This window comes from Triturus cristatus, chromosome 5_2 (genome assembly GCF_964204655.1).
Source record: "Triturus cristatus chromosome 5_2, aTriCri1.1, whole genome shotgun sequence".
Classification (NCBI taxonomy): domain Eukaryota; kingdom Metazoa; phylum Chordata; class Amphibia; order Caudata; family Salamandridae; genus Triturus; species Triturus cristatus.
Window position 1 is genome coordinate 407298953 of NC_140588.1, and position 26175 is coordinate 407325127.

Below are 26175 nucleotides of genomic sequence, written 5' to 3' on the forward strand. Positions count from 1 at the left end.
AAAGCAGAAATATGGACACATACCCTAAGAGGTAAAGTATCTAGTGAGCAGAAACCACTACATCTAAGGGTAGACAAACTAACAAAAGTAAAACAAAATTCTAATATTATGATCTTTAAACCAGCAGATGTGTATGCGAGCGTATTCTATTTGTCTGAATAAACCTTATTCAGACTTCCATCTCCTAACTCCCGAAAAAGGAAGTGAGACTGGCTGCATGAAGAAACCACAACCCTTCATTACCTGCATCATTAGTACACTGCTGGACCCCTTGAATACCTCTTCAAAAAGGATATACGCGAGAAGGCCCCCTTTGCTCTGCAGAATATATATCCCTAGAAAATGCAGTATTACAAAAATCAGACAATGTTTGCAATTCACAAACTTTATTGGGCCTTCTGTGCCAATTGAAATAATTCAAACCTCTTTTCAGGAAAGAACCTAGTGCTCACCTCCAAGCTCTGTTCTAGAACTGCTCTAGTTCGGAGATACTGAGGGGCAAGTTAGCTCAGTATTGCACTGCGCATGTTCACAATATCCAGAACACTCTACCAACTTTCCGTACTGCCACACTAATATTTCCACCATTGCTCCAAAAACACACTATTCCAACTGACTCTCCTGTTAACATAACATTAGTGCCCCTCACAAACAGACATTTCACAGTTCTATACCGAGGAGTATGGTGGAAGCCTGCTACTGGTTACACTTGTATAGACATGGACAATAGTTTGAGAAAGTAAATCAATGACCGCACTCAAAGGAGGACATTTTACCAGGCATACACGCATCAATCCCAGATTTCCAAATGAAATAGTGCTGTATGAAAACTTCCAAAAGGATTAGTTGGTCCTTAATGCACAGAAATTTTGATGAATAGGGAATGGATATTTGTTAGTGCTATTGCTCCAAAAGGAACACAGCTTTCATATTGCCCCCAAGAGGGACAAACCATATAACTAGGTGCCTAGGTCTAGTATCTGTTGAGTTTCATAAGGTGAGATGAACTGAACTACCAGAAGAAAACAAAGGTACTGTGATCAATCCATCAGATCTTAAACATGAACCAAAGATAAGATGAGAGTAATTTCAAGTTGCTTTGCAGCTAGTAAAGCAGACCACCATTGTCACTTCAATTGCAAATTAGAGTATTTGTAAGTGTGGAACATCTTGGAGATTATATTTTATATTCATTACAGGATACGAAGGACTCACTACCAGAGAGATTTAAAGTTTGTGAATGCATTAGAAAAATAAGTCAGAATAAGGACTTTAATTGCAATCAAATACCGTTCACAGTATTTAAGGAGAAAGATTCTCAATCCAAGCAACAGAATAGTTGCATACAGAGAAATTGCATGCCCGGCAAAGAAGCTGCGGCCACAAAATCCAATAGGGGTAGCACATATGGATAAGCACAGGATACTTGTAAGGTATACTTTAACTCAGTCAATAGCAGCAGCCAACCAACACCCATGAGGCAGTGACCAGGAAAAGTCATGAACCACTGAGTAGGAGTATGAAAGGACTCTGGTTCCCCTCGACCAGTGAAGTCCAGCAGTGGCAGCCGGTGAACTTTCAACCAGGAGTGTGTAAAACACTGCCCGAAATAAGAGGCATGCCAAGCGAGAACACCAGAGCACCTGACAGTATTTTTCTTTCGCTGGGAAGAGACAGGGGTCATGAATCAGCAACTCCCTTCCCACACACCCAAATAGTATTGTTCACTTTCTCTTTCTGCTATTTTAAACAATCATGTAATATGGATGTGTATAGATTGGGTGATGCATATGTCTGAATGTTCTTTGCACAGTTTGGCCCACTAGAGACTTTTGACGGGCTTCAATTGCGACACAACAGTGCTTGGTAAAGGTGTGTGGCTTTGCCCAGGTGACTGCCTTAGATATATGCAAGTGAGGTGTTCCCAAGAAGGCCACAGTAACCCTATTTGCCTTGTGTGGACAAGTTGTAAATGCACTTGGCAAACCACCTGGCTATCAAAAACAACAAAACTCCAAAGTCAATAACACCAATAGACTTCCTAATATCACTTGTAACAAGGTCCTTGAACACATGCCAATTTTAGGATGGTGATGTTCTGGTGCAACCCACCCAAATCCTATGTTGTGGTATAATCCTAAAGCAACAAGGCATGGGGCCAGCGGACCCTACATAAATGGGTATTATTTTTTTAATTATTGGAAGTGCCTTACATAAGCGACCACCATGAGCCTGTTGGCCAATGTTGACCAACTGGCTCGCTGCACCATCATTGGCACTTTCCTATTTTAGCAGGAGAATCAATACAAGTGTCTACCTACGCTGGGTATATGTAAAGACTGATCAAGTACCCAAAATTACTTCACACTCCTGCATCCAATGATCTAAGGGTCCTCAAAATACAAGAGAAGGTTACTTCCTCTAAAAGAAAATTAATTTTAAAAGGAGACCAAAAAGCTTGTCTTACATACTTTACTATATATGCCCAGGCTCATGGTTAAAAACACTAACCTATTCAGACCAGAATGCTGCAGACAGCAGACATGTTTCATTGCCAAGATCAACTTGCAGGCCAATTCAGCAGGGCATGAGGACCAGTATGTAACCAAACCGTGCAACATACCATATGGGTGAACGCCTACCAGTGGACAATGGGAGTACCCTAAAAAGGGCCACAAGTGGCCTACTGTGCCGGCAGACTGTGAATGAGCCAGACATCCCAGCTTTAGGGGTGGAGTGATCCATATGAGGCTTTGTAAAGGGGACAAAGAGCTGGTCTTCTGTGCGAAATTATTTGGCCCAGTCCATGTAGTACATGAGAACCCTTTTGACATCAGTGAGCAGTGTTCTTTCTGCAACAGAATCTGCTGCAGAGTGGACACTGGGAGCTCGATGGTTTGGTTACGGTGGAAGGTGGGTACCAATTCAGCACATAACACGGGATACGTTTTAAAATGTAGAACCTGGATGAAAGGCTCCTACAGCGAGAGCTCTTGCAGCTCGCTCATATGCTGAAGTGATAGCTACAAGGCAGGCCACCTACAAAGACATGAACTACAGAGGGCATGTATGTTAAGAGTTGACAGACTAGTCTAGTGAGGACTATGCTAAGGTCCCCCCACTTGGGAATGGCAGGTACTAATAGGGGATCCGACTCTTGAGGCCCTCCAAAAAGGGCTTGACCACAGCATATCCTGAACAGAGATTTTAACCACGGTTCTGTATGTAGGCTACAACTGTGGCTAAGTGTGGGCAAAAATAAGTATATGAAAGGCCAGTCTTTTGTAAAAGCATAATGGAGGCTATAATCTACAGGCAAGAGTTTTAAAGGGTCCAAATTTTTCTGAAATGCAGTAATATATAAAACTCTTCCATGTTGCTGTATAACAGGACCATGTTGTGGGTAGCTCACTGAACCGCCTTCAAGATTAACAAACAATCTTAGGGAAGGTTAACATAGCCAAAGCCTAGGACCTCAAATGCCAAATCGCAACACAGCAGCCCAGAATTTGAATGCCTGTCTTCGCCTCTCTGTGAGAAGGTCCAGTCTGAAGGAGAAACCTCTTGTTGGGGCTGAATGATAACTTGAGTAGAGTACCAGGGCGGACTCCCTCAGATTGGCGCTACTAGGAGGAGGGCTAGTGAGCTTTGCCTGAGCTTTCTCACCACAAAGGGATGAAGCAGGAGAGGTGGAAAAGCATAGGCAAATATACCTGACCAATTAATCTATAGAGCATTGCCCATGGACTATGGATGTATTTTCCTAGTAGAGTAGTTTGGGCCTTTCGCATTTTCCAGGGTAGCGAGCAGGTCTAGGTATGGGGGTGCTACAATGCTTGAAGTGCATATGAAGGATGCGAGGGTGGAGTTCCAACTTGTGGCCTTGCTGATGTGTCCTGCTAAGCAGGTCCGCAAAGTCGTTATCCACCCCATGGAGCTGCTCTGTCATGAGGTGAATATTGCAGTGGAGTGCCCCGTGGCCGATTCTCTGCCCTAGGAGGGAGATCGGAGGGGTGTCTGTGTAATGTGGCAGTCGGTGTCTGTCCTGATGGGGACAACCTTGCTCCAAATGATCAGCATGAAGGCTTTGAGGGCTAGGTGAATAGCAAGCAGTTCCAATTAACCGATGGAGACTCTGGTGCTGAGAGGGCCACATTCTTTGGACTGAATTTTGATATGCACGCTGATCACATGAGACATAAGTCTGTCGTAATGTTCATGTGCACAACCCAGTATGCAATAGGCCGGTCTTGCTCAAAGTTGGTGTTCCAGTGCAGAGAGCAGAGTCCCTTAGCCTGTACCAACACTAGATCTTTTCAGTGACCCTCCGCTTGAAACAACATGGCTCCTAGACAATTTTAAGGGGGTGCATGTGAATCTCTGCATGAGGAACGATGGTTATACAGGAGGCCATCATTCCTATAAGGTGTGCGACAGTGAGAACTGAGCTGATGAGTAAGCTGGAAAAACGGGAGGAGCTGAATCTTAGCTTGTTGGGGTAGGCTTCACCTGTGACCGTTTTTGAGGTGGACTTGGTAGCATATATACTAAAGCCCTAGTTGTAAAGCAAGGGCACTGGTTGAAAGTGCACCAGACACTAGCTTACAGCTGCTCTTGATCAGCCAATCGTTGATGGAGTGGAATAAAGGAATGTCAGCCGTGCCCAAATGTGCAGCCACCACTACTTAGCACTTTGTAAAATCCCTTGGGCCTGTGGTGACTGAAAGAAAGTACTTTAAATAGGTAGTGTTGCACACTTGCCACGAAGCAAGGGCTCCAGAGGGCAGGGTGGCCGGGACCTGGAAACAGGCATCCTTGAGCAAGAGTGCGGTCATGAAGTCTGTCGAAGAAGGGGGTGAGATCCTGCAGGTTTTAAAATCGGATTTTTTTTTACATAAGATGCATCTGTTGAGGTATCTGAAATAGAGGATGAATCTTATGAAGCCATCCTTCTTGTGGATTTGAAAGTATACACCACTCACTTTGTGCCGCAGCCGCACCCTTTCTATGGTTGCCCTTTTGCAGAAGGGCATAAGCTTCTTATTGGAAAGGGAGAGGAGTGTGTTGCAGTGTGTGTCCTGGATGGAATAGTTTGTGGGGCGGGCGGGGAGTATAGTTAGAGGCAATAGCAGTGTTGTTACCTATTTGTCCTTTGTGAGCACCTCTCAGCGGTGGAGAAAATCACCCAAAACAGGTGATTTGTGATTGTGAGGGAGGTGGCCCAACTCACTGCTCAGAGGTGGTATCTGCCTTGCGGAGACCCCCTTACACATCTCCCTGTTACCTCTATAGGAGCCCGTGTTGTAACCCCTGCCAGCCTAGCGATAGCACACCTGCTCCTGCCTTTGGTAGGAGTGGGGTTGTTCAGATGAGGTAGTGTTGGCTTGCCCCTCTGGACTGGTGCTGGTGTGGAGTCGACTGGAAGGCCCCCCATGAACGTGCTCATCTCTGTATCCTTTATATTCAAGGATCTCCCGGTCAGACGGGTGGGTGAGGAGATGCTGCGACACCACAGGTTTGAACCAGAAGACAGACGGGCATGGGGCCCATGGAGGACTTTATTTTTTTAAGGAGGACACAGATGTTGATGTCCATGGAGGCTCCGTCTGTTACATCCATTGCCCAGCCTCTACTGGTGTCTGAGATGACTTTACCCTCAGACATTATCTCCTCCGTCCTGTTCCTGAACTGCTCTGGGAGATCAAAGACCTTCTCCATCTTCTCCCAGTGTGAGCCATCATAACTGAAGAGGAGAGTGACCCAACTGGCTACTTGCTCCCATTGCCACCCTCTTGCCTGCTGCAGCCATCTTTTTACTCTTCTTGTGCGGAGAAGGAGCATCAAATGTGGCTTTGGCGGATGTACACTTGCAGGTAGCATAGACTGCAGGGGATCTGATGGAACCGGTCCCCTAATGTATGTCGGATTGCAGGGGAGGGCAAGAACTTCTTTTCAACCCTAGGTGTGACCACCCTAGACTTGACTGGGTCCATTAAGTTAGTAGGGGTGCATTGTAACATGCCCTTGAGAATATGGAGGAATTATATTTAGCGCTCTGACTCTGAGAGCAAATCCAGTAAGAAATCGTCCTCGTCATGGGCGATATGCATGAGGACCTTATGGTATTCCGCACCCCTCTGAAAGACCTTGTGGTGTATCAGGGAGTGAAACTCTGACTCACTTGGGGTATCCATAATACAATCTTCCCAGGGGTTGCTGGTGGGAACCTCACCTGGTGACAGGTTGCAAGAATTGAAGGCCCCTCAGAGGAGTGGTGAATCAGTGTGGGGATAGATCTGGTGTTTCTGGCAGATGAATTGAGGAGGGGTGCATGGGAGTGGTGGTAACACGAGAGGTGGTGACGTGGGGGGGGGTAAGAGGACTGTGGGCAGAGGGACAGGGCTGGTGGCTGTGCCTGTGCATCTCAAGGGTGTGGGTTCTAGGGGAGGCCTGAAATAAGGTTTACCCACAAAGAATAGTCTCTGAAGGTGGTGGAGCAGATTTATCGAAGATCTTGCCAGCAACCAGGTGGATGAAGAACTATTGTCTAGTGTCAAACTCCTGTAAGCCTCTCCGGGATTGGAGACTCTGCATCTTCCTGGCTAGGTACCGATAATCATTTGACAGATGGGGGTTTGGCCGCAGACACTGGCTTATAGGCAGGCACCAATTGAGGTATTATTACCAGCATCTGGAGGTGGCATTGGTGTTCAATAGGTGAGATAGCCCAGATGGCCAGGACCAGGGTGTCATAACCCAGGTTCAACATCCATGTACCAAAATATAACAGAAAATGCTTCAGAGCCTCTGCAAAGTCAGGCAGACCCATGCCATGACCTGCAAGCAATTTGAGTGGGGCTGGTGTTTAAACAACTCACTGCATCCTTTCACTGGTCAGCGGCAGTACAGCGGGGCAGTCGCATGTTCACCCAGGGTCGTGGAGCAGTACAACACAAATCTAACTCCAACTAACTTCACCAAAAAATTGTCATTACTGGCTAACGGGATTCCTTCTAGCTCATTACTTCACACACCGGCAATGCATGCATGTGTTTTGTGCTGGAGATACAGCAAACGTTCAACTGCTGTCTTCTTTCAATCGGCACAGGAATTCTTCCATGCACATCGTTTCAGTATAGCTTGACAATAAAACTTAAAGTTCAGACTACCAAAAACGCTACCTATAGACACTCGGAGGCAGGACACCCATCTCGGGCATGGCTGGAACGCATCAGACTGACATAGGGTGGGGGGGGGGGGGGGGGGGGGGGGGGGGGGACCGGTAGGGAAAGAACCCAAGCAAGCACTGAAAAGCAACGGGTGAAATTAATTCCATGGGCATTAAGATGATAAGCCAAACAAGGTGCAACAGAAGGTTTGAACAAGCAGCAAAAAGTCATCTGTCCTGCAGCTATGATCTCTCGTCAACACCACTGAACACTTAGAAACCACTCTACGATTATTCACAGACTGGCGACAACACAATCAGGAACTAGGAAATACCGGTTAGACCAGCATGGACTGTAAAGTTAGACAGCTGTGCACACCTTTTGATTCACCTTGAAAGGTTAAGTTGAACTGCAGGAGTGTGCAGAGGCTGCATGAACAGGTGTAAAGCCCAAATTATCCTATAGACTCAACTACCATCAATGGGTAGGTTATCCAAATAGCCCATGTCCACCAAGTCAACTTGTAAGAATTGGGTTCCTCGTTGATTAGGGTACAAGCCCTTGTCAAGCAGTAACCACAATCTTGGTCAGGGTAAGGCACAAGGCACACGCTAAATTGACCTGTGCTCGCCCTCTGGTAGCTAGGCACAGAGCAGTCTGGCTAAATTTTACACATTGCCTCAAGTATTTGTGCAACACTTCAAACAGCAAAACAGTGGGAAAACAAAAATCACACAAAAAGCATACCACACTAAGTTAGAAACACAAGGCTTAGTTTTATATACAAGGCAAAAATTACAAACATTCAATAAGTAGAACCTTAGTTATTAATTTTTAAATAACTATAAAATAGTGCTTAGAAGCAAAAAGCGCTAACCAGGGATATGGTCACCCTGAACGGGGTCAAATCTAAAACTTCAGGCCAACAGCAATTGAGCACGGGTCAGATACAGTCCTAGGTTTGTCCCACTGACGTTTTACCTTCAGGTTTTGTGCCAAGTGCCCTGCTCATGGAGAAGTTTGCAGAAAGCCCTCACTGGCGATGGTCGGCGTTGGGACCTCACGATAATGATCCATGCCAGCGGACGATGCTTGCTGTGCGAAGAGACACACTTGCAGCAGCTGGTGCTGATTCTATGTGCAAGCAGCAAGGTTCTGAGGTGAGCTAGTCCATTCACAACGAGCCCAAAAGCTTTAATTTGAGCTTATGGACCACTTCCAAGGGCCCAGGGCTGGAGAGGTACCTATTGTGGGGTCAGTAACTCAGTGAAAACTAGTCCAGGAGCTGTGGGGAGCTGGTTATGTCCAAGGCTCAGATCAGGAGGCCAGCAGACTAGTCCTATGAGTCACTCGGGGGTCATGGGTTCAAGATGGGTTCCAGGTACAGTTCTTCCTCTCCATGCATGAGGGCAGCAGGTCAGCACAGCAAGACAGCAGCTCCTTCATAGTGGCAGTCCAGCAAAGTGACAGTCCTTTCGGCAGGACAGCAGTCCTCCCTGGCAGAGTATCCACAGGTGTCCAGAAGTGGTGGTGTCAGAGGTCCAGTACTTATACCTAGTTGTGCGTTTGAAGTGGGGGAGATTTCAAAGCCATGTCTTTGAAGTGCACAGTGGCCCTCAATTCTGCCCTTGCTTCAGACCCACTACGGAGGGGGGGGGGGGGGGGGGGTATGAGGCCCTTTGTGTGGGGGACAGGACAGCCTATTCAGGTGTAGGTGAGGCTGGGCCCAGCTCCTCCCTCTCATCCTGCCAGGATTGCCAGTCAAGTCACATCTAAGATTCCATTGTCAGTGGCTGTCTAGTGGGAATACACAAAGCCCAGCTATCACCCACCCCATACATGTGATCAGAGACAGGCAGCAGGCACCAAATGGCTAAAGTAAGAAAATGGCAACTTCCTAATGTGGCATTTTCAGAATGACATTTCAAACTCCTACTTGAACATAAATTAATATGTTAAATTAGGATTCCAGAGACACCAGACTCTAGGATCGAATCTCTTCCCAAATGGAAATTATGTGTATTACATGTATAATAGGGTGATCCTAATGTTCTCCTATGATAGAAATAGGCCTTGAAGTAGTGAAAAACATCTTTGCGAGTTTTTCACTGCCAGGACATTTAAAACTTAAAAACACATGTCCTATATTTTAAATACATTGCACCCTGCCCTCTGGGTTGTCCAGGGCCTACCTTAGGGGTGACATATGTATAAAAGGGAAGGTCTGGGCCTGGCAAAAGGTTTGTTTTGCACGTCGACAATGCTATAAACTGCACACACAGGCTCTGCAGCAGCAGGACTGAGACATAGTTAAGTGGCTACTAAGGGGGTGGCACAATCAGTGCTGCAAGCCCACTATTATCATTTGATTTAGAGGCCCTTGGTAAAGGGGGTGTCAATTTACTAGGAACTTAAAAGTAAAATAAATATGCGACTTGGGGATGAAGAAAGCTTTCCATTTTTAGGGAATAAAGCACTCGCACTTCGGCACAGGTTAGCAGTATTAAAGTGCAGAGCGTCATAGTACGGGCAAAAACGAGGTCAGAAAAGTGGATGAGGTGGGCAAAATGTTGAGGGGGTCGGGGAGAGACCACCCTAAGGCTGTCGGGACCAACAACTCGGACATTAAACTTCACTGATTTTGACACTTTCCCAACCTACGACAGTCATCGTATGTCTCCTTGCATTCAGACAAATCACTAAACTGAATGTACAGAATTTTCAGCAATACTTAATTTTCCCTGCCCAGCATGCATCTGCTGCGCGAGGGCCTCCACCAGTTGCCTAGCCCAGTTTCCATTACCAACTCACTTGCAATATTTTTGTTAAAAGAAATTAACCTCGATGCTAATATGCTAAATATTCTGTGGCAAGTTCAAAACTACACTCTAAAGAAAAGCAACAAATGCAGATTTCAATGTAGGTGAAGAGCAGAGATGGCTGAAAGTTTGTGGCCAAACTGTCATAAGTTGGGCACAACCAATTCTCAGTGGATGGTGCACAAAAACAGCAATTTGGGAGAGCAAATTGACCACATCTTAAATGGAGCAACTTCCCTCTTGCAGCGTGCACTTGTGAGTTTGGAAAATACTCCAGTATGTGTGATGGCTTTTTAGAACTAGTAGGTTTGTAAGTATTTGCAACCATTTTGCAGGTGGTTCCCAAATGAGGATAAACAGACCCAATTTGTTTCCAATTATTGTCCCTCTCAACGGAAGGAAGTGGAAAGGACCAAACCTACAATTCAGAACAGTGTCTGGTTCTTCACACTGAAAACATGCCCCCATCGGAGAGAAATATGGTGCTTGCAGAAACACAATTATGCCCTACTTGCGAAGACTTATCCAACAATCTTTACTCAAAACATTAGAAGTACTCTTTTGGAGCACATTTCTAATTTCTTGTGCCTGTGGGTCTAAGTTTAGCTTCTAAGAATTCGTCCTTGTACATTTGTAATTGTTTCCTAGCAATCAAAGTGCTTGCGGTGGTTGCCCAATATACTGCGTTCTGTTAATCTGGAATCTCAGTTTCTTAATTCCCACCTGAAGCACTTGCGCGTCTTTGGCAAGGAGATTCATATGGTGTAGCACTCCTTAAAGGGGTCCTCTACAAAACATGCGTGCAAGCTCGTACAAGAGCACATACAGGGTCCATGCACTTTGAGAGGATTTAGGTTTAGACAAGTCACATAGCAGTAGATTATAGGGTATCCACCAACCAAACACTTTCATGTGTGACACTACGAGGTAAGGAAGACAATGCATTCTGGTGGGATGGCACAAAACCTTCCCTCCCCAAATCACTATGTTCACCATTAGATGTGTTCTGTTTTTGTGCCAACAATTGAGTGAGCCCTCCATTGTTCTAGACAATACAGAGTAGGTCCTTTAGATGGGCAGTCGTGTTCACTTTCTCTCTACCTTCGAGTAAGAGTTGAAGTCAGCAGAGAAGGGACAAGTGCTAAAGGGTTAAGTAAAGGTAGTGGACCGCGACATACCGGTTGAAAGGCTGAGTGGAATCCTGGCAAGTGAGCTCAATGTTCAATGAACTGTTCTTTAGTCTGGTCTCGGAGTCAACACTATTACACCATAAGTCATGTGAGAATGCAGTTCAGATGTAGCAACCAGACCAACAGCTGTCATGTTAAGGCTCTTAACACCAACATGAATTGTGGAAGCCATAGTGAAAGTTACCAGAATACAAGAGGCAAATGTGAATACCACTTATAATTCCTCAAGAGCAGTATAAAAACCTAAATGGAAATGTCCCATACAAGAGTCAAAGAGTCTAGTCAGGCAAACTGCAAACAGATGCTTTAGAGTGACAGAAACACAGTAAACATGAAGCACATAGCTGAAATGCAGAGAACAGTCAGGGTGTATAGGAAAAACAAAAAGCAAATGTTTTAGGAAAACGCTGACTAAATGGGCCTTAAACCACAAAAGGAAGCCTGAATAACTGATGCAGATTCAGTCATCCACTTTGGAAGGACAAGAAAGCTAGCAGTGGCTCTGTCGGAAACTCATTTCACTAAGTTTGGGCCTGCGACAGAAGGATGTGCGTGGATACTTCCATGCCACAGCTTTTTTTTGAAAGAGCAGTTTCCATCCAAGACCGTTGTGAGGCAGCCCTCCCCCCGGCTAGCTTTCAAAGAGGAAGAACCGAATCACCATAAGAACAGTCAAACAAAATTAGGGCATCACTCATGCCATGGAACCTGTGACGCACCACAAAACCAGACTGGAGGCCTTTAGAAATGGAAGTCACCGTATAAGTAGTCTTCCATTAACTCGACGTCAGTGGGCCAAAGTCATCCACCTAGGCAGCTGCAACACATCACTCCAGCGTCAATTGTATTCGACTAAGAGCAATCCAGCTTCTTTAAATGAGGAGGGTTTATTTTTTTTAAGGCTACATGTGCAGGGAGGAGAATGCACTGCGAGTACCACTAGCTTTTAGCAGAGGAATATGATACACAACAACACTGCCAGCCGGGACCACATCCTACCTAGTCCTAGGTGAGGGTGCTGCTCCACCAGGCTCCAGCTGTTGTCGTCCACGCAATGGCTTTTGTACACCAGCAGCTGGCAGAGGTCCCTGGCTGTCATGGTGGCTAGAATCTCTACCACTTTGCTTGTCCCATCTTCACTGAAGACTTTCACAACCTGAAACACAAAACGACACTTTAGACAAAAAATACATTTCTGTACTGCCTCGTCCAATCAGTTTCTAAACATCAGCATCCGCCCTTTTTCATAGCTGAGTGGTTTGGAAGTAAGTTCTATACAATAACGAGAGGGAACATTTGAAGAATTTTTTTAATAAAATATGCTTCGACATCCTATGTGTGCTTTAGGCTACGTAAGTATTAGAAGTTACCTGCTCATACAAATTACTTTAGCTCTTGCATCGGCTCAGACTACTGAGTCACCCAGCAGAAGTGACGTTTTTACATTGTAAAGTCGCATCTTACAATTTTTAAGGGGTCTCGAATTTGTCAGAAACGTTATTAAAGATACCATGTGTAGGAATCAACACCATTTTAAAGGAGGCCTCAATAACTATGAAAAAGTCGTCACAAAAAAAAGGCTGTTTTGGAGGGATGGAGAAATGCGTCGGGGTATTGTAAATGCAGTGCCTCGCAGCCCTCCTACCGATCACTTTTCAGAGTCGACCATGACGTTTTAGGATTCCAAGCATCGCACCTCAACACAAACCATATATTTTTCAATGTACGCTGCGCTGCCGGGTAAATCCACAGCTCGTTAAAGCAAACTACGTATGCTGAAAATATCCCCAATCTCCCGCCCACCTCTCGCCAACCCCTTTTCCCAAGGGTATGAAACGGCGAGGGGCGCGTTAATGTTTAAATCTTACCTCGACAGCGTGTAAAAGGCAGCAGTCGGACGAGCAAGACGGCATATTTAAAGTAAGGATTGTCCGGAGAGTTCCTGCGCGGTCTCTTCCAAGCCCTGGCGAGCTTGAGCTGCACCGTCAAGGACGCCAGACCGTGTCAACGGATTACTGTACTGTACCTGTCACGTCGCCAGTGTTGCATGGCACCGCTCCTGGTGAGGAAGGCAACTCTCGAAGCTCGCCGCTCAAAGGGTTACAGTCTTTAAGGTAGTGAAAGAAACTGCAGACGGCAAGCCAATGGTCGTCCTCCTCAGACTGATGTAATCTTTTCCCACAAGCAGTCACTGACTTCCAATTTTACCAGTCAAATAGAAAGAAGAAAAAAAAGCCAGCGAAATATTTCTCGTTCGAGGAAGCAGAAGGGCTAGAAACAAAAGACAGCTCTATTGAAAAAGTTGTAAGTAAAGCGACACCAGAGAATGCCGAGTCAAGGGCGCGCCGGCTCCCCGAGCGAAGCTCGCCTTGCCAAACCTCGCAGACAAAAGCCGGCCTCCGAACAGCTGATATCTGCCACCTGCAAGTTCGGCCCTTGAACTTGCACGCACGCTCGCTCGCTCATCTCCCGCTCGACTGCCCCCACCTACTCCCACCGGCTCGTTCATTCACCTTCTGTCACTGCCAAGTGCTTTGCTAGCAGGAGATTTTTTCCCCAAGAACACACTGCAAAAGGGGCGTGAGCTGCTCATTTGAATTCCGCCCTCCCTTCATGATCTCATGAGATCTGGTCTGCACTGAAGATCAGGTAACTGACTGCAGCCCTACGGTGGATCTGAGGCTTTCACAGCGCCAGACAGAATCAAATTCACATGGGCCCAACCACGCTGCGAGCCAAGCCGCCTTATCGCGGAAGAGGCCGCTCCAGGAGAAGGAAGAGGAAAAGCAAACCATGGAGGAAACTACACTAAGGGAGGAAAGTACAATAAGTGAAGAAAGCTACTCACAAAATACCATTCAGTATCCGCTCTGTGCAGCAGGCTTTGAACATCTGCCGATACTGAAGTAACAAATGTACCGCAACCAAACCCTCCCACCCAATAATGGTCCATTATATTTTAACTGACATCACTACTTAACAAAATACAGGATGAAAAAGGTTTCCCCTTAGTTTCACAAAATGAATGGGAGGTTTAAAATCTCAACAAGATGAGGCTAGAGTGCAGTTAGAGGAACAGGATGCAGGTCTTTAAAGAACACGATATTGTATTGTAATTGCATTTATATAGCACTTACTACCCCTGACGAGGCGTCAAAGCGCTTTTTCGAAGAGTCACATGCTACTCCAGAACCCATAAAGGATTAGTATTGGATTAGTATAGTGAAATATGAAAGTAATTTCAGTGGATATGTTAGTGAGTTATTTGGATTCAGAAGGATAGCAGAGAGGTAGAAGAGGGAAAAAGGTTTGCATCTATATAGCACTTGTTACCCCCGATGCGGTGTTGAAGCACTTTTTTGGCAAGTAGCACGCTACTCCGGAACCCATAGAGGATGCAGTAACAGTACGCACAACCCTGCTCCCACAAACCAGATGGCTCGTTGTGACTGTATCCTTGCATGTAACCATTTCCATAGTTCCATTTTGTCACAATAACTATTTCCAACAAACCAGTCATTTTCCTTCGGTATTGTTCTTTGTCATGGACAGTTTAGTTTCCGCAGATTCCATAAGAAAAGCCCTTGCTAGAGGTCAGAATGGATTCAGAAATTTTCCATAGCAATGCTCAGCCACAGAAGCCTGGAAGTTATGCATCAGATATAGGTGTATGTCGGTGTTGGCGTTTATTCTGTCCAGGGAAGGCCTACTCCATGTGCAGGAAAGGGACATAGGAGAGAGCAATTAAATAATGACAACATTGGAAAGATAGCCCCACAAGGGGGTGGGGGGTGGGTGCAGAGACGATCGCAAGAATCTGCATAGGCTATTTTAACCATCAGAAAACAGGTTAGCCAAGGTAAGTTATTCTTCGAAAGGATACCCACTCGAGTAGACATCCTGAGTGAACCATTCCCATAGCATCCTTGAAAGGGGATAGGTAAAGACCTGCAAAGTAATAAAGGAAGAAGGATTATAGCACTGCTCTGCTAATCTGAAATGCTCCCACGGTTATGAAAGAATACCATGTTTAGTGAAGGGAGTGGACAGTGGCCCATTTGCTTGCTTCACAGAGGGTTTGAATATGAACTCCCTTCAAGAGAGCAGATACTGGGCCATTAGTGGAATGGATTTGCAAACAGCCAGAGAGGCCCTTGTACCCACTTGTTCACAGCAGGGTTGTACTAAGACCATCAGTGATAAGAAGAAAACCGTTTTCCAGGAGATCGATATTTCAAAGAGGAAAAATACTGACCACAAAATTGGAAGTGATGCCTGATTAATTGTGAGTACTCAAGCCGAAGGCACGGCTAGACATCAGTTTACTGTGCCAGGTTCAACACCCTCTCAATGATAGCGAGCTGCAGAATAAGGGCTACTTCTGCGCAGAGCAATTCCACAAATTTATACCGGTAACAAGAAGCAAACTCGTCCAATCTTAAGTATACCAACAAGAAGAAATGGCACCTTGCTGAGAGAGAAAGATCTGATAAAAGGCTATAGAGGCAAAAGCTCGGTGCTCAACTTAAAGGCATGCAAGATTAGAATGTCCAAGCTGGTGTTAAAGTAAGTACTTTCGTAGCAGACGTCTCCAGGATGGGGAAAAACGGAGGTGAAGAATGAGATGTGAAGATCTGGTCAGTTGAGGGCTATCATCCGCATATCAGGGTGAAATCAGATTTTTCAATGGACATCTGTAATAAAAAGGTACAGCTGGAAAGGCATGGTGAAGTGAGAAGATCCATGTACTGCAGGGTGTTTGTGTTGGAGAATCAAGGGATGATGCTGCCTGGAACAATAGAGGAACACTTCGATAGATGCTGCAGCAAAGAGATTGATTTCTGGGGGACCCCATCTGAGGAAAAGGAGTTTCAAGTCCTTTTGTACTGCTCCTGTCACAGAGGGTAAAACTAAGGTAGCGTGCAGTCAAGATGCGCTTCCGCAGCACATTAGCTGCAGATGGACCAATTGCTTTGTCTGCAACCTAGACCAGATCTCCCATGGTTCCGGACAAGGGAAGCAATCCTAGTCCTCTCCACTTGTTCAGGTAGAAGACAATACAGTCCAGAACCTGAACATGCTTTACCCGAAGATGCAGCAGAAAGGTTTACAGAGCCGGCCTCACTACCAACACTTCCAAGAGGCTGGTGTGGAGCATACCCGAGATAACCAAGCATTGAAGGAAAAGTGAGCCAGATAAACACCTTATCCCTGGAGAGAGCGAGATTATATATATATATATATATATATATATATATATAAAATCATTAGTATCTGCTGTGACCATGGATAAGGGTTTCCCTTTGAAAGGGTAGAGGGGACAAAAGGTAAAAAAATGGAGTAACTGTAGAAGAGATTTAGAAAAATGTGGCTGTGAATCAAACCAAAGAACTAGTTCCAATGGTACTGTAGGGTCCAGCCCAAGGGTATTATCTGGACACTAGCATGAGGGACTAGAAAAGCCAACATTAGGTCGAGCAGCCTTAAAACTCCTTTTAACATGCAAGACCAGGTTCTCACAAACTTTTACACATCACCTGGAAAAAAGGCACGCATCTGGCAAAATATACAGAACAGCAACGATAAACTTGATTAGTTGGAAGGGAAGCAGTCAAGGTGTTGATTGAAAACCACCAGAGAATATGCAAAAGGTCGATGATGGCTGAAAGATTGTCTGCAACAGCAGTGAAGCAGCTTTCAGCAACCTGACTTGGTATCAGTTAACATGTATGCCCTTCTGATGGAGGCTAGCTACAACTAAAGCCATCAGTTTGGAAAAGCTCAAGGATCTAACATCAGCTCAAGTGGGAAAGCAGTAAATTGAATGTGCAAATCTCCCAACATGAATGTGAAATACTTTGTCGAGGAGAAATACGTACATGGAACTAAACCTCCTACAGGTTCAAGGAGACCAGTTGTTGCATGCCCATACTTTGAGATGCACCTTTTCAAATTTACTTAGCACACAGAAGTTTGAGGTGAGAATTTTGTGGGAAAGAGAACTGACCAGTATTTCATACACCCACCCTGTGGGCTATACACCTACACATTCGCTTATGAGACAGAGATAATCTGCAAGATAATTCACAGGATTTGAGGAGCCTACCACATTCCTGGAACCTTTCTAAATCTGCACACAAAATACTTATTGGGAGTTATTATACTTCAACTCTTGCGGAAAATATGGACCTGAAGTTTCAAAATATAGCATAGTACAACAAAATTAGAGAATTTGAAACATTAAACACTTTGGTTAGCTAATAAAATCCCATCTTGCAATCTAACTTTGATCATTCAAGTTATGTAAAACTTTACTCACATTACTGGACAAGTAGCTCATTGGTAAGAAAAAAAAAAGTTGGGATGGACATAGCACTGAGGCAGGTAGAGATGGTCCTACCCTTTCTCATGGTATAGACTTTTCCAGTTTGTCTTTACGATGGTCGCCTAGAAGCAAGCACTTTCTGTGCACAGCCATGGTAACTCGGTGGCAATCAAGAATACTTAGTAATCAGATGCAGACTTGAGCTTTTAGGAACCCGTTGGTAAGCAGGGTGTCATGACAAGAAGCACAGGGTGGAAGATATTACTGAATCTATTATGGATATATGCAATTTGCATAAGAATTCATCTATGGGAACAGTGGTCATACCATTCCGTTATGACTACTGTTGTATCCTGAGTGCCTCCCCATTTCCTGTTTATGTCTGAGCTGGTGTCTGGAACGCGGATAGGGAATGATGTAATAGAATGTTGTGCGGACATAAAGATAGGAGGCAAGGATGGAGCCCTGACAGTTGGTGGAAGGATGGACCTGCTATTGTTGTAAATTAAGGTCCTAACATGAAATAAAGAACTTACTTCCTACCCAAGTGGCTCCAGACTTAAATGAAGACACTGCCCACAGCAATTATTGTTATGGGCTACAGGCCTAAACTTGAAAGAACGTGTTACACCGGACTATACCCTAAGCAGTAAGGCAATATGCCATTCCTTACAGATATTGGTAACATGATTTAATGAATTCATTAAAATACCTGCCCAGCAGGAGGATATTCGGGCGGCACCAAACACATTAGATTTGCATTATGCATTACAAAGATGCACACATTGAATTGGTAAACTGTACGTAAACTTATCTGTACAGATTTGTATCAGCCCTTCTGAAACCAGGATGTTTAAGTTCCTGATTTCCATAGAACCATAACTGGTATATTTTAAACATGCACCCTAGGGAACTGGGCCTTGTTCCTGCTAGGTAGCGGCACTACTAATGGTAGATTTAAGACTTGAGGTCAAAATTTGTTTTACGATGACATTTTCAAATGGATCCTAAACCCCATGTAAGTCTGCTACTTTTCAACCATGTCCTTGCATTTTAAAGTCCAACATGTGGTGGTGTGAGACCAAGTGGCATTCCAAATTCGAAATGCAAAGAACGTCACCTGCACTTGTTTTTACCCATTTTGACTTTGGGTCTACTCAAGCTCAAACAAACTGACTGGTATTTACCCACTATACTCCATATTTTAGGGTTCGAGCACATGTAGTGGAAAGCCTGCTTAGCAGTCTGCCACTACCAGAGTCAACGTAGGCCAGCAATCCAGTCCAATAAAAGAAAAAAATCTGGGGAGACTGCACACAAGTGCCAATTTTCCAACATTACATTTTGTGACCCTTGAAGAAAGTCTGTGCGTTCAACAAAAACAGTGCTAGGCATCTCAACTTTCCCTATTTGGATAACATATGTATCGACTCTCAATACCCTCATCAGTGTTTAATTTGATCCGGTGTTTCCCTGTGCTCGAAACTGGCACTTAACCGTCAACACTGGCACGTATGACCACCACCCCCCACCCCCCCCCCACACTGTGGTGCTGTTAGTCTAATTTTGTGATGAAAACTTTAACAAATATTTAGTAAATCAACAAACATTAAAAATGACCAATGCCTGACCACCCACGCTACTTTTATAGCTTTGTGTGGGCTGGAATAGTATGGTTTTTCACACTTGTTCGGTGTCATAGTTAGCAGTCGTTTGGGTACTGTTTGAAGAGCTGGCAGGGGCACTGGTTGTGCAAGCTTCAGTGGCCTTGTGACGAGGGCCCAACCCTCTTTTTATAAAAAATTAAGCGCTGCCCTCAATGTTACATTATCCATTAGCGATGTCCTTCACAAATTCAAGCTGCAATGACTTAAGTGGAAAAAAGCCCCTGCATAGGAATGCATACTTTGTTTAAATTTAATTTTAGAAATTCTTCATTCATTTCTTCCTTCCATGATTTGCAAGGGCATTGGAATCAGATGACTACCAATTTCTCCTCACTCAATATAGAAAGTCAACAACCTGCTTAAGTTGATTACAGACAGGGGTTGCACCATGCTGGTAAACATGCAGCATCACTACATATCAAAAAATAACTTCTAATAATCTTAAACTTGTAACGGTCATGTTTCCCGATCTTTCCAATAGCTTTTGACACTACAGGCAATGTGGTGCTGAATCAATTCATAAACCTAAACAAGGTGATGGGTGGAACGTTTGAATTAATCTGTCGTTGGCAAACAAATGGGGCCGCATTCCAGTCCATCGTTTTTCGTCCACCATGCCAAGAGTCCACCTTATACAAATTAGTAGTAACCCTCCTCCTCGTGTGAACAGTCCATCCTAAACTACCAGACGAAGCTCCATTCAGAAGGGACCACAAACAATCCCAGATTGGTTTAGATGTACATAGGTCTCATCAGTGAGGTGCAGCTTGAGTTCTGTGGCGCAGTGAGTACGAGATCCACATTGGGGCATAACCGTCGCACTTAGGTCATCAACTGCAACAAGATATTTGGAATGCTTGAATTCATCCCAGCCACTGGCAATCGCTCTGGCTGTGTTCCAGTCCATTGTTTTTTGCTCGCCATGTCATTCCAGACAATGGGCACCTTATGAAAATCAGTGCAAACCCCAGCCCTCATGGGAACAGTCCATTACGAACTGCCAGACTAGGCCCCCACCAGAAGGGACCACAAGCAACCCCAGATCTGTTTCAAACTGCTTCGGTCTCAGTGAGGCACAGCTTGAGTCCTACGGCACAGTAAGCACGAGACCCACGTTTGAGCATACCTGTTGCACTTAGGCCATCAACTGCAATAACCATAAGAATGTTCAATTCATTCTTGGCCCTTTCTGCAGGGTCAGCCCCAAACGTTTTCCTTTGCTTCCACTTTTTACTGAATTTGTTTTTAATGGCCTTAGGACTCTGTGCACTATACCACTGCTAAGCAACGTTATGGTGCTTGTGCTCTCTCCTTAAAACATAGTAGAATAGGCTTATACCCAATTGGCATATTTGGTTTACTTGCAAGTCTCTAGTAAAGTGGCACTACTTGTGACCAGAGCCTACAATATTGAATGCTACACGGATTGTGCCACCCAGTTAAGTAGTACTTTAAACGGGTCTCAGGCCTGCCATTGCAGCCCGTGTGTGCAGTATTAAACTGTCATTTTTAACCTGGCAAAATGAACATTTTGCCAGGCCAAAACATTCATTTTTAATACACATAAGTCATCACAGGGGTAGACCCTGGGCAGCACAGAGGGCAGAATGCAATGTATTAAAAAAGTAGGAGAAGGACTTTTAAGTTTCACCTATCCTGGCACAGAAAAAATCTTACATTTGTTTTTCACTACTGCAAGTCCTTTCGATCCAATCAGATAAAATGTTCCATTATATTTTATAATAACTCACAATGGGAAGCGTTTACCAGTTCATGTTTGGAATCTCTGGAATCACAATTTAAAATTCTAACAAGGTGAAGTTTGATTGTAAATTGCAATTCTGAAAATGCTACTTCAAGTTAAGGTTTTCTTGCCTTATCCATTTGATGCCTGCAGTCTGTCCCTTTTCACATGACTGGGTGTATTTGGGCTTTGTGTATTCCTCCTAGACAGCAACAGCTTAGGTGTGCCTGGATGGGCCATTACTGGCAGGATGGGAGGGAGCCCCATTTACACCTGAATAGGCTGTGTTCTGCCTTCACAAAAAGGGGTCCATACCCCCTTTAGTTAGTCTGGCGCAAGGGCAGGGAAGGCATGATGCCTGGGGACATCAAAGGGAAACATGTAGAAGCTCCTCCTCCCACTTCAAAGGCACAACTGGGTATAATTATTGGACCTAAGACACCAACTCGTCAGTACACTTCTGGACCTGTGGATACTCTGCTGGGGAAAAAAAAACTGTTGTGCTGCTACAAGGACTGCCACTCTGCAGGACTGCTGCCCTTCTGTGCTGACCTGCTGCACTCATGCCTGGGGAAGAACTGGACTATCAACTTCAACCCAGTACCTCAGAGTGACACAAAGGGCTAGTCTGCTGGCCTCCTGATCTTAGCCTTAGGTACATATAAAGCTCTCCACCCAGCTCCCGGACCCAGCTGCAGTGAGCTGCTGACCCCACACCACTCAAGTGGTGCCTCTCAGGTCCTAGAATTAATGTTGCTCACATTCTCTTGAAATCAAGCATTTGGGCTCTTAGAAACCACGTTTCTAGCAGAACTGCATTGCTTGCACCGAAATTCAGCATGAGCCACCGTCAGCCTGTTTCTTCGCACAGCAAGCATCATTCACCCATGAGGACTGCCTATGCAAAGCACAAGCCCACCGGTCTGCGACACCCAGCCCGCTTCTCGCACCATTACGCCTACTGCCCATGACCCTCCTTGCTCTCTGCAACCCCTTGCAGTGCAAAACTTAAGGTAAACTTTTAGCGGGACTAATCTGGGACTCTATCCAAACCGCACTCCATTGTGGTCTGCTTTAACCTTTGAATATGACCTGGTCCAGAGCAACCACCAGAAAGCTGTAGTTGGCATGTTATGCGCTATATTGCAGTTCATTCGTAAAAAAATTCTACTGATTGGATTTTTGTCATTAGCCTGGTTTTAATAATTAAATTCAGCTCTATTACTCTAACGGGGGGGGGGGGGGGGGGGGGAGGGGTAGGAGTGATTCTCGTGTGATGTATTCACTGTTTTACTGTTTGAAATGTTTCAAAAATACTTTACACATTGCCTTTAGTTAAGCCCAACTTTTCTCTGTGCCAAGCTACTGGGGGTTGAGTACAGGTTAATCTTGGATTTGCTTGTGCCTTTACCTTTGACTAGGATCGTTGTTGCTCTTTGACCATGGCTCACCAACCCCCTTATTACCACTCAGTCAACCAGCAACCCAATTTCTTACAAAGCAATACTCCAGGTCGAATGCGGTTTATGAAGACTTATTTTTCAAGTTCGATGCCCATGAATCATTGTGTTCCAAACTTGTACTGCTCACATCATCTTGCCTTCAACGGACTGCAACCACTGCTTGACTAACATCAGTTAAAAGTAAAAATATCAGAATGGCCTCCAGGAAAATCCATGTGAACCATATGTGTGAGAGAATGCTGGCCAATACCAAAAGCACTTTGGGATCTTCACACAGAGGGTAGGATGAAAGCTACCAAAGTATAGTCCACACAAGTCCCAAACACTAAATCTAAAATAACCCCAAAAAAGGAGACTGCTCAGTCATTGAAAGATACATTAAACCACTAATCGATTCACCTTCAGAATAACTAATCTGAATTTACCGATTTACATGGAAAGATTACAGACTTTCATGGTGTAGCATCAGAACATCATTGGTTAAAAACAAAATGAGCTTCCACTAGCACCACATACTGTGCTCAAAGGACATAGTAGGTACTTGACAGTGGCAGGAATGTCCCTCTCAGGCATCACACAACAGGGTTCGGAGAACTTGAAACAAAGCCTTTGATTATCGTAACACATTTGTAACTCCCCCAGACTCTAAAGCCGGTTCCAATGACTAATTCACACTTTTAGGGATCTGGAAATGGTCCATAGGCCCAATGAACCTCCGTCTATGTTAGGCATAGCAAGCTTCCACAGGTAAGCGCTAAATTCTACTAGCCGCCCTTCAAGACCTTGACCTTTTCCTACAAGCTGTCCCCCAAAGGCATCAAGTGAGCCTACAGTACACTTTGGACAGGCACCTGGAGCTGGCATCTCTTGTCAAGCTGCAGAACAAATCTTTGAGGTTTGTGTGGGCTTTATAAAACCCCACCTAAGATTACTATCAAATGAGACAAGACTGACTTCAGGCATTAAGGAGCCTCTTTAAACTCCATATTGTTTTGATTTTTTATGATTAAAAGGAATGCGCTAGATAATGTTTTGAAAAGATGCTTTGACAGTTTGTGCTTTGGTGTGTTCTTCTGTCGCTTGTGTGCAGTTTCTGGACCATGTTGTGGGTAATCATGGACACAAGTTAAAATTGATAATATACTCTTGCTATACAGTGTTAAAACTATGGGATAACAACTATGGTGCGACAAGAGGCGGCATTTGCTTAGTGCAGTATGTGACTAGAAACGACAGGGCTCTCCTCCTAAGAAGAAAAAGAAAAAGAAAAACAAGGATTCTGCTTTAAAGGATTTTTTTTGCTTAGGACTTCAGAAATTAAACTCAGTAAATTTGGAGAAATACATGAAATTTCAGCATTTCAATAGGAAATATTCCTATTTAATTAGAATTTAATAAACAAAAAAGTGTATTCACACCATGACCCATGATTAATAGTTATTTAGAAACCTCCTCTCAGCAAAATCCTCCTGATTTGTATATCTTCTCAGGGAGGTAGTTACCCCTCCGTTTCCATCTTCAGAAGAGAGCTCCTACTTAACTTTTAGGCCCTGCCTGGGCCTTTTCTGCCTTCAGTCAACCGTTTGATCAGTTTACTGATGTCCTAGTCGCAACTGCACTTGTGGCCTGGGTTTAGGTAGCAGTATGTATACACACATCCCTTCTGGGCTTGTCTGGGGGTGGTGTGGTGCTGGTCATAATCTCTGGTGTACATCCACATACGGGTGCTGGGTGTGGTGCACACCTTTGTGCTCCCATCAGGGCTTGGCGCTGGGGAATATCTGCTTTGTGCGATGCCCTGGAGCCCCATTCACTGCCTTTCTGGGGTTCGAGCTAAATTTGTCCCAACCCTGTTGTCTCTGCTGGGCTCGAGGTCTCTTTGATGTGTGCACTGCTTCCCTATATAATGACCTTTGTTTGGATCTGTGGTACTGGCCGCAATGTTAGTCCTGTCCTTTTCTGGATACCGCAAAGTCTGAACTAGGGTGTGCTTGGACTGTATATGGGACTGTGGCCCCCTTTGCTGGAGGACAGATCAGCGCCCCCACCTTTGTTCTTGAGTGCAGATTAGCCTGGAGATTCCCTAAAGCTCCATGCTGAGCTACAGAATGTGCCCTGTCTCACCATCTCATTGCTTCTTCTGTGCTCCTGGCTACCTGCTGGGCTTGTTGGGGCTCTGATGCTTGTTCCAATGTTTGGCCTGTCCTGTATCCCTGCTAGGTTTGGACTTGGGGTGGCAACTTCTCTCCTTGGATTGTTGAATCCAGTTTCTCACCCTACCCATGGGAGCTGGGCGTCGTCCCATTTTGTGTATGCTCTTTGCTAGGAATACGTTGCTGACTCCACTACTACCCCACTGCAGGAGGTCAGTAGTGTGCCACTTCTTTTCCCAGTGGTGCAGGTTGGATATGGGTGACCCCTTCGCTCTTGCGAGTTGTGGGTGTTTGTTCTGGCTCATCTGACTACCAGATAATCTGGCTCTTCCCTTTCCATGTTCAAAGAGTTAAAGATTTGTCATCGTTCGCCTTATATACCCAGCCAGACTTGGCCTGGCCTACCTTGCGTATGTTTGGTACATTGGTGCTTTTGGCAGAATCTATGACCTTATTGTGTTACGTTTACTACCTGTTGGGCTTGTAGCTTTAGAGTTGCTTTCCCGTCTCCCCATTCACTCATGGTGGCCTTCACTTTTGGTTGGCAACCCAACCTCACTAATGGTGAAGGGATGTTTGTTTTATCATTTTGGCTTCTATAGTGCCCCGACACCTTGGCATAAGATAGTGGAAAACATAGCAATCATGACCTTAGAGAATTTTGTGCAGTCTTCAATGTTCATAGGTGGCGAGACCCTTAAATGTCTGCTCAATGGGAGGGTTCTCAATAGGAACAGAACAAACCAAAGCTTCATTCTTAGCGTTCATACATGCTCATGGATATAAATCAGCAAGTGCGAACAAAAAAAAGATGTGCTTTCAAACATACTATAGAAACTGGAAATTGCACGAAGGAAACAAAGTAACTCCTCCACATATAGATACACTTGATATACTTCATGGTATTCTTTCCCTTCTAACGAGTTATCTGAAAACCTAACAAGTGATGCCTCCAGAATAAAGATCACATCGCAGATACCAGGGTATAATGGTAGACCTACCCTTGGCACATTGCATTAGCCACCACTGTGAGGACAGTCATTGAGGTATCACAAATATCTTGAACTTCTTACAAAAAAAATCTCTGAGACTGATTCCAGAACTCGCTTCGAAAATCATTCTTCAAGCACTGAAATATGCAACTATCAGCCAATTTCTAGGGAAGCTATATGCTGACTCGGCCTCAAGTATCCAATCTACAGCCTTCCATGCGCTGCTCTGGGAGCGGTCGACCAATAATTCTCTGCGCAAATTCTCATCAGGCTTCAGAAGTCACGATAAAATGGAGGCACTGCTTTTTAACTGTCATGAACCCCAAACATAGTTACTCTGGCTTGTTGTGCTGGCAACAAAAACAAGCATTGGCATAGCCAATAGGTCTCGCCTTTGGGACCTTATAAGTGTTTAGCCATGCAACAGTTGCATAACTAAATACTTATAAGGTCCCAAAAGCAAGACCTATTGGCTATGCAAAGCGGCCGTGAAAGTAAAAGTGATCGGGATCATGATCAAACATCAAAGCGGCCGTGCGGCTGCTAAAGTGAAAGTAATCGCGGTAAAGCTCGGTGCGCGCGCCCCCGTACTTGCACTGTAGCTCCAGGCTGGCCTGATAGCACTCTTTGGAGCCCTCTCAACAAGTCTCGGC

General features: G+C 44.9%; 1 protein-coding gene across 7 annotated transcripts in view; it reads right to left on the reverse strand.

Moving 5' to 3' along the window:
* Positions 1 to 26175, reverse strand: part of GRB10 (growth factor receptor bound protein 10) — a 642351-nt gene that overhangs the window by 164816 nt on the left and 451360 nt on the right. For all 7 annotated transcript variants that reach the window (XM_085607304.1, XM_085607303.1, XM_085607300.1 and 4 more), the window contains one exon: positions 12178 to 12334. In XM_085607304.1, the coding sequence (XP_085463430.1) occupies positions 12178 to 12334 (157 nt within the window). The remainder of the gene's footprint in view (positions 1 to 12177; positions 12335 to 26175) is intronic.